At 46.1% G+C, this 16,592-nt stretch overlaps 1 protein-coding gene across 1 annotated transcript; it reads left to right on the plus strand.

Moving 5' to 3' along the window:
- The first annotated feature begins 999 nt into the window (after positions 1-999).
- LOC120064005 (acetylcholine receptor subunit alpha) lies at positions 1,000-15,917 on the plus strand. The gene is made up of 9 exons (XM_039014314.1): positions 1,000-1,045; positions 2,093-2,235; positions 10,098-10,142; positions 10,471-10,580; positions 10,984-11,179; positions 11,384-11,621; positions 13,671-13,894; positions 15,083-15,322; positions 15,415-15,917. Exons 1-9 carry the CDS (start codon positions 1,000-1,002, stop codon positions 15,544-15,546), a joined length of 1,374 nt encoding a protein of 457 aa, XP_038870242.1. The 3' UTR covers positions 15,547-15,917.
- Positions 15,918-16,592: the final 675 nt, after the last annotated feature.

Genomic DNA, 16,592 nt, shown 5'->3' on the forward strand with positions numbered 1-16,592 from the left:
GCTTGAATGAGCAGATTCAATGGGTTTCTCCAGGGTCACATGGGTTGGGTCCAGGCAGGAGGCACTTAGGCACTGTAGGATTCAGGTGGTCTATGATTGGTATGGGGAGAGAAGTGGAGGGGGTTAAGAGACAGATCTCTCTTAATTCAGACATTGCCAAAATTGCAATTTCCCCCTAAATAAGATGAATGAGGCGGCTGGTTGAGTGACTGGCTGATTGAACGGGTTGAGGCTGTAGGGAAATTGAGTTGCCTGGTCCCATCAATGCCTTGGTGGGGAGGGGCAGGTGTACAGGGATGGGGTGTTTGGGTTTCATGCCTGGCCATCTGGAAACTCATTGCAGTGGCTAGATGGGGTAGATGTTGTGGATATGTTGCAGTCCAACATTATCCTAAGAGGGAGACATACCATCTCCAATAGGGGTAAGATCATCCAAGAGGACAACATTGGTGGCAGTTTGATTACTGTATTTGACATGTAATCAACTACTAATATACGATTCCCAAATAATGATTATGGAAATGACATCTTAATGTAACACAAGTTAACCAATGGGAACAGTATAACATTTCCCATTCTCTGTTCATGAGTAGCCTAATTGTAAATATATCACAACAAATGCGTTCGTTTTGGAAAGCAGCCATAGGCTGTTACTGTTTTTCAATATGGGAAGTATATTGCACTGTGAGATATTTTAGTGCTAGATTAGCCAGGCATGTAGCGCTTGTAACATGTGAGGGATGACAAAGAATGTGACCCTCTCAAATGACAGCTATTGGTGGTGGCTCATAACATATGGTGTCAGGGAACAACAATACTGTTCCCCATTACAGTACTTGGAGCAGCAAGTCAGGGTCGCAATTATTTTGACCTAATTTTAAAGTAGACAGAAATAATGTTGTTACCTAACTAGCCGCTTACCCTCTATTCGAAGACTCAGGACATTGGATACCCCATTGGATACCCCATTCCCAGAGTTTATGGGAAATGAACACAAGAATGAATCGTCTACTTTTAGTTTCTCATCTCCTTATCATTCTAGCAGGTAAGCCATATTCTAAACATGTGACTGATAAAATTAGTTTGCCATTTCTGTTCTTCTGTCGGTTATAACTTACCTTTTCCAGGATATTTTAGGTGATAGCCTATCCTAAACCAATATTTGCATATTTTACAAATCTAGCCCATTAATATCAACATAATTTGATAATTTCACATTGATTCTTGGTAATGCTTTATCCATTTGTTAACTATAAGACTTCAAATCTTATATGAGGTATATTATAGCTAAGCTAGTGCCTGTTGGAAATGTTGGCATTTTTTTTAAAGCATCCAGCATTAGACTCTCTTGATTGACAGGGGTGTGTGCACTTCGTTTTTTAACCTCCATCTATTTGTGCTTGACTTAATGAGTCAATTGTTTCACATAGCATATTATATTTCCAGACAATTTTACTGTTTTCAATGTCTCAAAACGTCATTCATGCTTTCATAGTATGTTTTTGCACACACTAGGCTTGGTTTCAAGGTCAAGCGGAAAATGAAATGGGATACCGCTCTGGCATGGGTCAAATATGTAACGGAAATAGCAGATGTCGAGTCTGAAACACTATCTCTATTGACTGAGCTCTCATCTCTATCACCTCCAGCATCCCACGATGATAGTATACCACTGGTATATAACAGTGTATGAAATAAGTAGTTAGTCAGTCAGTCAGTCAGTCAGTCAGTCAGTCAGTCAGTCAGTCAGTCAGTCAGTCAGTCAGTCAGTCAGTCAGTCAGAAGGAAGGAAGGAAGGAAGGAAGGAAGGAAGGAAGGAAGGAAGGAAGGAAGGAAGGAAGGAAGGAAGGAAGGAAGGAAGGAAGGAAGGAAGGAAGGAAGGAAGGAAGCTAAGGAAGGGAGGGAGGAATGGAGGGAGGAATGGAGGGAGGGAGGGAGGGGAGGAAGATGGGAAGCCACTTAGTACATTTAATACTACTGTAGTTGCACATACTTTAACCACTACTTATCAGTCTGCTGGTGCTGTAAACCCACAATCTCTCAATCTCTGCCATGTGAGCCACACATCAAGCTGTCTCTGTGTTTCTTGTAGGCTCTGCCTGGAGCTCTGATGATGAAACCCGTCTGGTGAAAACCCTGTTCACTGGCTACAACAAGGTGGTGCGTCCTGTCGCTCACTTCAAGGACCCAGTGGTGGTTACAGTTGGTCTGCAGCTCATTCAACTCATCAGTGTGGTAAGAAAAACGTCACACCATCCTATATCAACCAATATTTATCATGCAATTCACATCACTGCCAACACTATGTAGCTAACTGTAACTTCTGTCAGTCGAAGAGTTGGTTCTGTTTGGCTTACTTATTTTGACTATGGGGGCATTTGAGCCAGCATTGTTTTGTGCTGAGGAAGAGTATAGTTGGAGTTTTCTCAAGCTAACAAGGGATCAGTTACGTCAGGTGGCAAAAATGCTGGAGGTTGAAATAGCTGAGGAGTTGAACAAGTTAGATGTTGCAGTTCTGTTATGGGAACAGTGGAGTGAGTTCTTGCCACAAGTTCTAGTGTGATAGCAGTCAGGAGGAAGAATATTTGTTGGAAATAGTGAGGGTAGAACAGGAAATGGCAGTTGACTGGAGGGTTGCATACAGGGGAGGAAGTTTGTCTTGCCAGTCAGTCAAAAGGCAGTTGTCTCAGGGGGTGAAGTCTTTCAAGGAGGGTTTTGAGGTATCCCCAGTTTGTGAAGCTAATCGGGTTCAGAAGGGTGCTGATGGCAAACCAGAGAGGGAGGATGATGATGTGTGTGGGGACGTAGAGGAAACATTATTTGCCGAAATAGACTGTGGCTCCCAGGAAATAGTTCTTCCTAGTGAGGAAGTTGATTATTGTGTCTCTAGCTGAGACCTTCTGGGTAGAGATTTGTGATATAGTGTGCCCTCTTCAATTTGAGGATGAAGTTAATTCAGGTGTCAATTTAGAACAATGTTCTATGTTGAGTTGATGGACAATGAACAACTAGGTTCTCCTTGTGGACTGAGTAATGATTTGGTTCCCCAAGTGATCTGTTAGATTCAGAGGTTGTCAGTGACTCATTGTTTCCTTTAGCTGACGCATTCTTTCCCACAGTGGAGGAGGTTGTGTCACATCTGCTCCTGTAACGCCCTCTACTGCTCATCCTGTGTCTCCTTGACCCCGCCACTCCCCCAGTACTCCCTCCCTCTCCCTCTCTCTCTGTGTGTGTGTGTGATTGTGTGGGCGGAGACAGGTGTGCTGGAGTCAGAGCAGATCCCCACCAGCTGCAACCTGTTCCATAATCAAGACCTCTAAAAATACTCAGCCCTGCCACTTCCACGCTGCCAGATCGTAATCTCTGCTCAGTCAGTCTACGTTTCGAGCCGTTTGTTACTAGCCATATCCTGTTATCCTCTTTTCCTTGCTTGATGCTGTCTTCCTCTCCGCTACAGTTTTGCCCGCTCTGACTCTGGTCCCTGTCTCCAGTCCCACGTCTCGTCATTCTGCTACTCTGTCCTGAATTCCCCACTCTACTATTCCCTTGGATTCCGCTCCGGAGCTGCTTACCCTGTCTCCATCCCTCTCGTTCCAGCCTCAGCCTCCGCACCTGGTTTCCAGAAACCCACCCGAACTTCCCCTGACCTGCACTTCATCTTCCCCAAGTGTGTCAATAAACACCTTGGTTACTTCATCCCAGTCTCCTCGTCTGAGTCTGCTCTTGGGTTCCACTCTGCGTAACAGTACGAGCTGGCCAAAGAGATAAACCCAGCAGACTCTGCTACTCTCCACCAAACCCTCGTCGGCCAAGGCGCCCTGCTGGAGCAACATGACCAAGCCCTGAAGACCCTTCTGGAGCACGTCAATGAGTTGTCACAGAGCCTGTCTGACCTACAGGGCTGACCCTTGTTCCGACTCCTGAGCGTTACTATGGCAACCTCAGAGCTTGCAGAGCCCTTTTGGTACAATGTTCACTATTATTTGAGCAACAGCCCTACTCTTATGCTAGCGAATGGGCCAAGATCTCCTTTCTGATTGGCTGCCTCCGTGGAGCAGCGCTTCCTGGGCCATGGCAGTGTGGGAGAGACATATCCCACACTGTGCTTCTACACCTGCATTGCTTGCTGTTTGGAGTTTTAGGCTGGGTTTCTGTACAGCCCTTTGAGATATCAGCTGATGTAAGAAGGGCTATATAAATACATTTGATTTGATTTGATATCCCATCTGATTCTCCTGCTCCAGATTCACGGAGGAGATGAAGAAAGTCTTCGACCACCCGGTCTGCGGTAAGGATGCTGCTAAACGACTCCTGTCCCTCCGTCAAGGCCCCCATAGTGTTGCTGAGATGTTATGTCAGTTTCGCACCCTCGCCGCTGAGAGTGGCTGGAATGAGGAGACACTTCAGGGAGCATTCCGGAACGCGATCACTGAGACCCTCAAGGACGAGTTGTTGTCCAAGGATGAGCCTGATGGACTTGATGAACTCATCTCTCTCGCTATCCGCATCGACAGCCGTCTCCGTGAGCATCGGAGGGAGAGGGTAGGTAGGGTTGCATGTCCCATAACATCTGCTTCAGTGCCTTGTCCTCCTTCTTCGACTGCATCCCAGGCTCTTCCAGATTCTGAACCCAGGCAGCTCGGCCGGGCCAGTCTCTCTCCAGAGGAGAGGCAACGACGAATCGGTGCTAGGAGCTGCCTATACTGTGGCCAGGTTAGTCACTTTGTCTCCACTTGTTCCCTGTGTCCAGCAAAAGAGGGAGCTCGGCAGTAGTGGCGGATATACTGTTGAGCCAAATCGCCTGCCCATCTTCCTCCAGACCCCTGCTTGAAGGTGACCTTGTGTGGCAGAGCCAGGCTTTTATTCGGGCACCAACGAGAACTTCCTGGACAGAAGTGTCGTTACCCAGTTGGACCTGGACACTGTCCCATTCGATTCCCCCCTTGATGCCAAAGCTCTCAATGGACAGCTCCTCATCCGTGTCTGTGAGAGAATCGCCCCTGTCATCCTGCGTCTCTCTGGAAATCACCAGGAAAATATCAGTTTCCACACAATCGACTGTCCTTACTCTCTTCTGGTTCTTGGCCATCCATGGTTAAAGCTACACAACCCACATATTGACTGGACCGCCGGAAAGGTAAACCCTTGGAGTTAATTTTGTCACTCGAATTGTTTACATTCTACACTTCCACCTGCCTTGTCTGTGCCCAAGTTCATTCCAGAACCTCCGGACCTGTCATCAGTTCCTCTCGAGTATCACGATCTAGCTCCTGTGTTCAGCAAGCACCACGCCTTGTCGCTGCCGCCTCATTGGCCGTACGACTGCGCCATTGACCTACAGCCTGGAGCTCCTCTCCCCAGTAGCCGGTTGTTTAACCTCTCTCATCCCGAGCAAGAATCTATGGAGAGGTACATACAGGATTCTCTGGCTGCAGGACTTATCAAGCCATTTTCCTCCCCGGTGGGTGCTGGGTTTTTCTTTGTGAAGAAGGATGGGTCACTGAGGCCGTGCATAGACTTCCGTGGGCTGAATAATATCACAGTAAAGAACAAGTACCCCTTGCCACTCATCAGCTCTGCTTTTTGCCCCCCTCCATGGTGCCATGGTGTTTACCAAACTTGACCTCCGAAATGCCTACCACCTTGTCCGCATAAGAGAGGGGGAGGAGTGGAAGACTGCGTTCAACACACCACTTGGTCACTGAGTATTTGGCCATGCCTTTTGGTCTTACTAACGCCCCTGCTGTTTTCCAGAACCTAGTCAATGACGTGCTGAGGGATGTGATTGGATGCTTAGTTTTGTCTATTTATAGTAGATGACAAACTGATTTTCCCCCCCAATGACCCTGAGGCTCACCAGCAACTCGTTCTTCAACGGCTGTTGGAGAATAAGCTGTTTGTTAAAGCTGAAAAATGTGAGTTCCATGCTACCACAGTGTGTTTCATGGGTTATATTATTGCACAGGGACAGTTACGTATGGACCCCTGCCAAGGTCATGGCAGTCACAGAGTGACCTACGCCCTCCAACTGAAGCAGGTACAGCGTTTCCTGGGGTTAGAATTTTTTTACAGACGTTTCATCCGCAACTACAGCCATCTGGCAGCACCTCTCACCACTCTCGTCTCCACATCCCCTCTGTTCCACTGGACTCCTGAGGCAGAGGCAGCATTCCTGGAACTCAAGCGTCGCTTCACCTCCACTCCGGTCCTTACTCAGCCCGACCCAGAACTCCAGTTCATCGTGGAGGTGGACGCCTCTGACACCGGGGTAGGTGCTGTCCTGTCTCAACGTTCCCCCTCTGATCAGAAGGTCCACCCATGTGCATTCTTTTCCTGTAAGCTCTCACCTGCAGAGAGGAATTTTGACTTCAGAAACCGGGAACTCCTGGCAGTTAAGCTGGCTCTGGAGGAATGGCGTCACTGGCTGGAGGGCTCTGTAACCCCCTTCATCGTGTGGACTGACCATAAAAACCTGTCCTACATCCAGACCGCCAAACGTCTGAACTCCCGGAAAGCCAGGTGGGCCTTGTTCTTCGGTAGATTCAATTTCACACTCGCTTATCGCCCTGGTTCGAAGAACACCAAGCCTGATGCCCTCTCTCGCCAGTTCACCACCGACAACACGGGTACCGAGCCAGAAGCCATTGTACCATCCACCTGCATCGTTGCCGCCGTCACCTGGGAGATCGAGTCCAGTATCAGCCAGGCTCAGCAGAACCAGCCTGACCCGGGTAACGGTCCTAGTAATGCTCTGTTTGTTCCAGATTGTGTCCGCTCTGTTCTTCAGTGGGGCCATTCTACCCACCTCACCTGTCACCCTGGTATGAACCGGACCCTTGCCTTCCTGCGTCAGCGCTTTTGGTGGCCCACCATGGAGAGAGATGTCCTGGAGTTTGTCTCAGCCTGTTCGGTCTGCTCCACCCTCTTGCCATACCCAGTCGCCCCTGGTCACACATAGCTCTGGACTTCGTCACTGGCCCTCCCCCATCTAACGGTAACTCCGTCATCCTCAAAGTTATTGACAGGTTTTCCAAAATGGCTCACGTCATTCCCCTCTCCAAGCTCCCGTCCTCCAGGGAGACTGCGGACCTGTTAGTATCCCATGTGTTTCGTCTGCATGGCATCCCCACTGACATCGTTTCCAACAGAGGACCCCAGTTTACCTCCCAGGTATGGAGATCCTTCTGTTCAGCTCTTGGTATCAATGTCAGTCTTCTTGATATCACCCCCAGACCAACAGCCAGACCGAACGGGGCCAACCAATAGATGGAGACTGCCCAACGCTGCTTGACTTCTGCTAACCCTTCCTCCTGGAGTGCTCAGCTACCCTGGGTTGAATATGCCCACAACACCCTCACCAACGCCTCGTCAGGTATGTCACCCTTCGAGTATGCTCTGGGTTACCAACCCCCCTTGTTCCCCGCCCAAGAGGTTGAGGTTGCGGTTCCCTCTGTCCAGGACCATCTACGCCGTTGTCACCATGCCTGGAGGAAGGCCCAGGCTGCCCTTCTTTGTGCCTCCGATAGGACCCAGTCCCAAGCCAACCGTCGCCAGGCCTCAGCTCCAGTCTACACCCCGGGTCAAATGGTATGGCTCTCATCGAAGGACCTGCCATTGAAGGTGGCATCGAATAAACTTTCCCCCCGATTCATTGGTCCCTTTGAAATTGACCGTGTCATTAACCCCTCTGCGGTACGCCTGAAACTCCCAGCCTCTCTCAGGATCCATCCTACCTTCCATGTATCCCTGATTCACCCTGCCTGCCCCCTGTCTCCTCCTGCAGCTGCTCCTCCACCCCGTTGGCTCATCGATGACCATCCTGCCTATACCACTATAACATACTGGACCCCTCCCTCTTAAGGGATTTATACCTCACTCCCAGATAAGCCTGGTCGGGTGCAGTAGAGGGGGGGGGTGTACTGTCACATCTGATCCTGCAATGCCCTCTACTGCTCATCCTGAGTCTCCTTGACCTGCCGCCACTCTCCCAGTACTTTCTCCCTCTCCCTCTCCCTCTCCCTCTCCCTCTCCCTCTCCCTCTCCCTCTCCCTCTCCCTCTACGTCTCCCTCTCCCTCTACGTCTCCCTCTCCCTCTCTGTGTGTGTGTGTGTGTGTGTGTGTGTGTGTGGGTGGAGACAGGTGTGCTGGAGTAAGAGCAGATCCCCACCAGCTGCAACCTGTTCCATAATCAAGACCTCTATAAATACTCAGCCCTGCCACTTTCACGCTGCCAGATCGTAATCTCTGCTCAGTCAGTCTACGTTTCGAGCCGTTTGTTACTAGTCAGATCCTGTTGTGCCTGTTTTCCTCTCCGCTACAGTTCTGCCCGCTCTGGCTCTGGTCCCTGTCTCCAGTCCCACGTCTCGTCATCCTGCTACTCGGGGCGGCAGGGTAGCCTAGTGGGAGGCAGGGTAGCCTAGTGGTTAGAGCGTTGGACTAGTAACCAAAAGGGTGCAAGTTCAAATCCCCCAGCTGACAAGGTACAAATCTGTCGTTCTACCCCTGAACAGGCAGTTGAGACAGGGTAAGCAGGTCCGAAGGGGAATCCGAGGGAGTAGTAGAGTGGGGAATCTAGGACAGATAGCAGGATTTTTATTTTATTTTAAATTTTACCTTTATTTAACTAGGCAAGTCAGTTAAGAACAAATTCTTATTTTCCTAGGCCGTCATTGAAAATAAGAATTTGTTCTTAACTGACTTGCCTAGTTAAATAAAGGTAAAATTTTAAATTTAAAAAAAGTCCTTCTACTCTGTCCTGGATTCCCCACTCTACTACTCCCTTGGATTCCCCTTCGAACCTGCTTACCCTGTCTCAACCCATCTCGCCTCAGCCTCCACACCTGGTTTCCAGCAACCCGACCGAGCTTCCCCTGACCTGCACTCTATCTTCCCCCTGTGTTTCAATAAATACCTTGGTTACTTCATCACAGTCTCCTCATCTGAGTCTGCTCTTGGATAACAGGTTGTGGTCCCTCTGCCGGCTGACCATGAGGTTGTTTGTCAGGGGTCGATGTTACTGACACTTTGTTTTACTAAGCTGTGGGAGAGAGGAGATTCTTCCCATTCACGTTGTGAATTTAGTGAGGATCCGGTCTGAGTTTTGCAGGGTGATACGGCTGTGTCTTGTAATGAGAATCAGGAGCTTGAAGAAGTGAGTTTGGTGGAAAAGCTAGATCCACCGGTTTTGTCACTTCCTGTTAAAGAGCGGTTGAAAGTTCCCTCAGCATGTAGGCCTAGTGTCTCCGGGTTAAGTTGGAGGAAAGTGAGGAGGCTAACGGTTCCCCTTCAGTTCCCCTCCAGCACGGGAGCAAAGAGGCGTTGGGGAACGTGAATCGTCTACCTAGTGAGTGTGCTGAAGTTGTGGTCAACGTTCACTTGTCCCTGGTGGTGGGTGCTCTAAGTCTCATATCAGAGGGAGCTTGGTGCTTGTGATCATGGGCCTAGGGAATGGAATTGGTCTCTCCGTTTAGAACTATAGGGGTTACAGGTTGTCCCTTGGTTTGGTCAAGTCAGACTTTTGGCAGGAATAAATTAGCTGAGCGCAGACCAGTGAATTTGATGGTTTTGGTTTGTCTGGTTTTTCTAGAATGACGTTATCTCAGAGGTGAGGTTTTCTGGAGCCAAGTTTCATAGTTTTGCAGCTCTGGTGTTTATAGTGTATATAGTTTGGTCTCTTCGGTTAAATAAGTTTTATGGAAAAGAGGGTGGGAAAGTATACAAGTTTAGGAAAATCCAGGAAAATAGATACTGGTGACTGTGGTTTTTTCTTTACTTTTCTTGATGGGGGAGGTGTTATGCAGTAGGTAGTTTAGTGCTAACACACAGTTAGGCACACTCTACCAGGATACACTTTATTTGGTCACCATCTGAACAAATGGTAATCTGCTTGGATTGGCTGACCAAGATGTCAAGAAAGAGAGGTCTCCTGTGTACATACATTGCAATGCTGATTTCTCACTTAGATGCACATCTTAAATCAGGTTACAGATTAGTTAACTAGGCCTAAGACCCCTAGACTTAGCGAGTGCAACAATATCCGTAGCCTAATTATTGGTTTCGTAACAGTAGAAACTAAAATCAATTCCCTTTCTCTACAGGATGAGGTCAACCAGATTGTCAACAGCAATGTTCGACTGAAACAGGTTTGTTACTGCCGTTTCCTGTATCTACATTGCAATATACAGTAAATATGGATCAAAATATGTTCTTTCTGGCTATTTGTAAGAGTAATTACAAGGAAAATCTAAGTATGGTAATTATCATAAATTTCACCATAATTCTGAAGATAGTGTAAAATCCTTATAAACCGTTGAATTGGGTTCATTTTCACTAAACTGTAATGAAACATTCTCTGAAAAAATCCCTATTGAAATGATCCCTCTCCGAATCAGACTTCAAGTCAGGAACTTCAAATAATCTATCTGATATTTTCTATTCATGCTCTTTGTACTTTGTACTGTCATTTTCCAGCAATGGAAGGATGTGAACTTGCAATGGAATCCTGAGGATTATGGTGGAATCAAAAAGATAAGAGTGCCCTCCACTGACATTTGGCGTCCTGACCTCGTGCTCTATAACAAGTAAGAATCAGGCCATATTTGCATCAAATGTCTTTCTTTTTACCATTCTCTCACTGATACTTTCCTTGATAAAAGGCCACCAGACAGACCGACTGTGTGTGATTATGTTTTCAAACCACATTACTTTTCCCTCTCTTTTCCCTCTGTGCAGAGTGGGTGAGAGCTCAGATAGCATCAGGCTAAATCTGGCTTCTATATCACAGGTTCCACCCACACCATATGCTGCGTCTGACACACTGCTGTTTTCCCTGACAACCAGCTCCTATGCCACAGCAGCCTGTACCATTCTCAGCTCTGGTTGGTTGGCCTGCGATGGCAAGGCCATGCCAAGCCCCAGGCAGTGATGCCCCTCTGCGTTAACATTATTTCCTGTGTTGATGCCTGTGTTTGTGTGTGCCCACAGTGCTGACGGTGACTTTGCCATCGTTCACGAGACCAAAGTGCTGCTGGAGCACACTGGCATGATCACGTGGAACCCCCCTGCCATCTTCAAGAGTTACTGTGAGATCATCGTGCTGCACTTCCCCTTCGACCTGCAGAACTGCAGCATGAAGCTTGGTACCTGGACCTATGATGGCAACCTGGTTGTCGTCAATCCCGTAATAATCATCAACATTTTGACATTTTTCTCGATTGATCCCCTGTGTAACTCCTGTGTTACCCATACACATTCAGTACATTACTGAATACACATGATTCTAAAAGCATTACATAATACCACCAGTCCTACAAAATACCAATTAGGTTGATCCCTTCCTGGTCTGTTGCGTCTTCATGACATCTTTATTACCCGTCTCCACCAGGACAGCGACCGTCCTGACCTGAGTAACTTCATGGAGAGTGGAGAGTGGGTGATGAAGGATTACCGCAGCTGGAAACACTGGGTGTACTATGCCTGCTGCCCAGACACACCCTACCTGGACATCACCTACCACTTCCTGATGCTGCGGCTGCCCCTCTACTTCATCGTCAACGTCATCATCCCCTGCATGCTCTTCTCATTCCTCACTGGCCTCGTCTTCTATCTGCCCACTGACTCTGGTTAGTATAGCATCACTTCAATCATTTCAGTTCTAAATCCCTTCTATTGGCTGAAGATTAATGGAAATATATTTTGTCTCCCAATTTCCGCATCATAGCTGCAACGTTGACAGCTTATGTAGTGGTTGTGTAGAACTGTACCTGCATTGGCTGGTACCTACAACAACACGCTTGTCCTTCTACAGATGTAGGATCTTAATTTGACCACTCTTTTGTGACTGAGAATTTTCCTGCACCGCAGGAAATGCAGATGAGCCTCGTGGTTTACATAAATTCACTGAAAACCTGGACTAACACTCTGTTATATTAACAGTACTGCACTTATCATGTAGCCTTCTTTTGTCCAGCTAATAGCCTAACCACCAATCAAGCAATATTATGAACTAAACATTCAAATCCTGTTGCTGCAGGATTATTTTTCTACGACAATACTGGTCAAATTAAGATCCTACACCTGTATTTGTCTCTGGGCCGCAGAAGTTACTAGTAGCTACATTAGTTGTACCAGTGCTGTGTCTCAGCTAGCATTTGGTCCTGTTGCCAGTGTGGAGGCCTACCTCATTACCCAGAGACCCTGTGTGCTGCCATGTCTGCGAACAGACCTTTCCTTTAATGTATAATGCATCACTGGCTGCCTAGCTCTGATATGGCTGCTGCTACAGTATGATGCTATGGAGGAGCTGTGATGCCAAATGGAAGTCTTTTAGATTCACCGATTTGACTGAACAGCAACACAAAGTTGACAAACAACACATAGTTCACATTCTAGAATCTGTGTGAATGAGGTCTGGGTGTGAATGTGCTCAACTGAAAATAACACATACTTGAAATTCTATTGTCTGTGTGCCTGTGTGTATGTTTTCTTACGTGAGGTTGTTTGTGTATAGGCCTATGTGTATGGAAGGCTAAATGGGACAAAATAAATCACAAATCCCTTTGCGCTATCTTGCTTTTTGCTTTGGTAGGGCAATATTGTTCAAGCACCAATTCACAGAGACTCAGCTTTGAGTTCTTTTTATAAGCAGAATTCCTGCCCAAGTTTCAAGTTTTAATGTCAAAAGTACAGTGAAATGCCTTTCTTGACAGCTCTAAACACAACAATGCAGTAGTCAATATCAATGTAGCACTAAAAATAACATAACGTAGAACAAAAACACATAATAAGAATACCAAGAGAAAGTAATAATCTACGTACAGGGTCAGTTCCAATACCATATTTACAATGTGCAGGGATACTGGAGCGATGGAGGTAGATATGTATAGGGGTAAGGTGACTAGGCATCATGATCTTTCAGCCCTCCGTTTAGTGGAGGGCTGAAAGGGAGGTCGGAGGAGCTCAATTGGATCAGAGGCTACTCCTCCCTGTGGTCAGAATGAGTTGGTGCCCTAAAGGGTGTGATGGCACTGACTGCCAGAGAAACAATGTCACTGCTACCCTCTAACATTATGACCCTCCTGTGTCTCTGTGAGTCCGTGTTGATTCATCACTGTGAATTATGGCACTGTGTGTCTCTCTCTCTCTCGCTATCAGTCTCTTTCTCTCTGATCAATTATCACAATGATCACTTCAAACCCTCTTGTAATTAATTAAGAGATGGGGACCAACCAGAGTGGGGATTAGGTGAAGGCAAGTCTTGAGACCAAATTACCATCAAACCAGCTCACTTTGACGAGATATTGATTGATTTGTTTAATTCACTTGTTAAGGGTGTCACAGCTGAGTTGAGCTGGAGCATTGGTGTAACTGTAGTATTTGTTTAAGCCCAGTTATTAACTGCTCTCACAGTGTTTAACGTTGAATCCATTGTTATGAATCTCAGTGGCCTCCCTACGAGCACATGTTCAGTCTCTGTCATGAGCCTCGTTTTTCCACTGAACTGCTCAAATCTGTCTTTGTGCCGTATGGACAGATTATGAAATGTATGACATGTGATAATGGAAGATCATTTGCATGATTGCAAACTTCAACTGCGCCTTTCTCCATAGATGAATTCTTCAGTATGCATCTGCTTTTGTTGACCTGGTTGTTGTGACCATGTGTGTCCTCAGGTGAGAAGATGACTCTGAGTATCTCTGTCCTGCTGTCTCTGACTGTGTTTCTGCTGGTCATCGTTGAGCTCATCCCCTCCACCTCCAGTGCTGTGCCGCTCATCGGGAAGTACATGCTCTTCACAATGGTCTTCGTCATTGCCTCCATTATCATCACTGTCATCGTCATCAACACCCACCACCGCTCCCCCAGCACTCACACCATGTCCCCCTGGGTTCGCAAGGTGGGCAAAGCTGGCACATTTCTACCAAGGGTTTTATTTATTTTTTATCTAAAAATAACTTAGTTAAGAACTTTTTATAGCATAGTGCTTTACTTACAGGGCTCCCAAGTTGTGCAGCGGTCTAAGGCACTGCATCTCAGTGCAAGAGGCGTCACTACAGTCCCTGGTTTGAATCCAGGCTGTATCACATCCGGCTGTGATTGGGAGTCCCATAGGGCGGCGCACAATTGGCCCAGCGTCGTCTGGGTTTGGCCGGGGTAGGCCGTCATTGTAAATAAGAATTTGTTCTTAACTGACTTGCCTAGTTAAATAAAGGTTAAATAAAAAAATATTTGGATTGTAAATGACATGGCATAGGATGACTTGTGCACTCTGGTTTGTGAATGTTATGAGTGTGTGACAGTTTAGAAATGTATGTATTTTTTATATGTATTAACAAATCGTTCATGAAATAACATGACAGATAGTGTGGTATCAGTGGAGAATAGCTCATAATAATGGCCGGAACGGTGCACATGGAATGGCATCAAACACCAGAAAACCATGTGTTTGATGTATTTGATACCATTCCACTGATTCCACTTCAGTCATTACCACGAGCCCATTCTCCCCAATTAAGGTGCCACCAACCTCCTGTGAGTGATGTAAAGTCTACTTAATAGTAGAGGTCTCAACATTCTTTTTGCCCTGTTAATGTCTTGCCCAGTACTGCCATCTAGTGACAGAAAATAGATAATTGCACTTGTTTACTATATTACTGCTTTTTAAGTCTACTTTTGTGATTCAGGAGCTAGAAAGTATCTGAATTAATATGTTCATCAATTAGCCTTTTATCTCATTGTATGCATTTTACCAGTCTATTTATTATTGTCTGTTATTACACAAAGTTGTAAAAGCTACTACTGTCTGTTATCATCTATGCATAGTCACTTTAATAAGTAACCAGTGCCCCTGCACATTGAGTCTGTACCAGTACCCCCTTGTATATAGTCTCGCTATTATTATTTTACTGCTGCTCTTTAATTACTTGTTACTTTTATTTATTATTCTTATCTGTAGTTTTTAAAACTGCATTGTTGGTTAGGGGCTTGTAAGTAAGCATTTCACTGTAAGGTTACCTGTTGTATTCGGCGCATGCGACTAATAACATTTGATTAATTCATTCCTTTCATATTTTTTGCTTCCTAGATTTTCATTGACACAATTCCCAACCTCATGTTCTTCTCAACAATGAAGCGTCCTGCAAAGGAGAGACAGGATAAAAACATCTATGGTGCTGACTTTGACATCTCAGACATCTCAGGCAAGCCCACCCCTACTGCAGTCACCTACCAGTCCCCCATGACCAAGAACCCAGATGTACGCAGTGCTATTGAGGGGGTTAAATACATTGCTGAGACCATGAAATCTGATGAGGAGTCCAACAGTGTAAGACTATGGAATTCATTGCCGTCCTTCCCACAGTTTTTTCCTTAAAGATCTCAGATTGAGTGTTTCTAACTGCTCTCCTCTTTTCCCAGGCTGCTGAAGAGTGGAAGTTTGTGGCCATGGTGCTGGATCACATTCTGCTGTGTGTGTTCATGGCAGTGTGTATCATTGGCACCCTAGGAGTGTTCGCAGGCCGTCTCATTGAGCTGAGCATGACACCTTAGAGGTCTGTGGGGTGTCCTGAGTAGGTCCAGATGTTTTTATTGACCTTATGACCTGACCAGGTAACACTCTGGGCCCTAGTGACTCTGGGCCCTATGACCTTAAAGTCACATATTGCTGTATGAGGACTGTGTTTTTGACCCTCATACATTCATTATTATTGGGTGGTTTGCAATTACTTCAGATCGCTGGGTGCATGCATGTTTATCCATATTTTCACTCGTGTATTATAGAACAGTTGATCTACATTGACCATTCTAATCAAGTTTTTGTAATCAGAATATTTGTTGTCTTTACTCAATTATTTTTATGTTATATATTTTCATTAATCTTTAATACAGTATTTAAGTAAAATTGATAGGCCTACTTGACACTGGTTGTCTATTTTCTATGTGTCTTTTTTTCTTTTATTTCACTTTTATTTAACCCGGTAGGCCAGTTGAGAACAAGTTCTCATTTACAACTGCGACCTGGCCAAGATAAAGCAAAGCAGTGCGACACAAACAACAACACAGAGTTACACATGGAATAAACAAATGTACAGTCAACAACACAATAGAAAAAAATCAATATGCAGTGTGTGCAAATGAAGTAAGATTAGGGAGGTAAGGCAATAAATAGGCCATAGTGGCAAAGTAATTACAAATTAGCAATTAAACACTGGAGTGATAGATGAATGTGCAAGTAGAGATACTGGGGTGCAAAGGAGCAAAAAAATCTAATAAATAACAATACGGGGATGAGGTAGTTGGATGGGCTATTTACAGATGGGCTATGTACAGGTGCAGTGATCTGTGAGCTGCTCTGACAGTTGATGCTTAAAGTTAGTGAGGGAGATATGAGTCTCCAGCTTCAGTGATTTTTGCAATTCGTTCCAGTCATTGGCAGCAGAGAACTGGAAGGAAAGGCGGCCAATGAGGAGTTGGCTTTGGGGATGTCCAGTGAAATATACCTGCTGGAGCGCGTGCTACGGGTGGGTGCTGCTACGGTGACCAGTGAGCTGAGATAAGGCAGGGCTTAACCTAGCAAAGACTTATAGATGACCTGG

The sequence above is a fragment of the Salvelinus namaycush genome, chromosome 19, assembly GCF_016432855.1.
Source record: "Salvelinus namaycush isolate Seneca chromosome 19, SaNama_1.0, whole genome shotgun sequence".
Lineage (NCBI taxonomy): Eukaryota > Metazoa > Chordata > Actinopteri > Salmoniformes > Salmonidae > Salvelinus > Salvelinus namaycush.

Excerpts from the sequence above, each read along its gene's own strand:
- LOC120064005 (XM_039014314.1), top strand. The coding sequence starts at position 1,000 with ATGAATCGTCTACTTTTAGTTTCTCATCTCCTTATCATTCTAGCAG. Across the intron at positions 11,180-11,383 it reads ACCTGGTTGTCGTCAATCCC|GACAGCGACCGTCCTGACCT; the intron begins GTAATAATCATC and ends CGTCTCCACCAG. Across the intron at positions 15,323-15,414 it reads CTGATGAGGAGTCCAACAGT|GCTGCTGAAGAGTGGAAGTT; the intron begins GTAAGACTATGG and ends CTCTTTTCCCAG.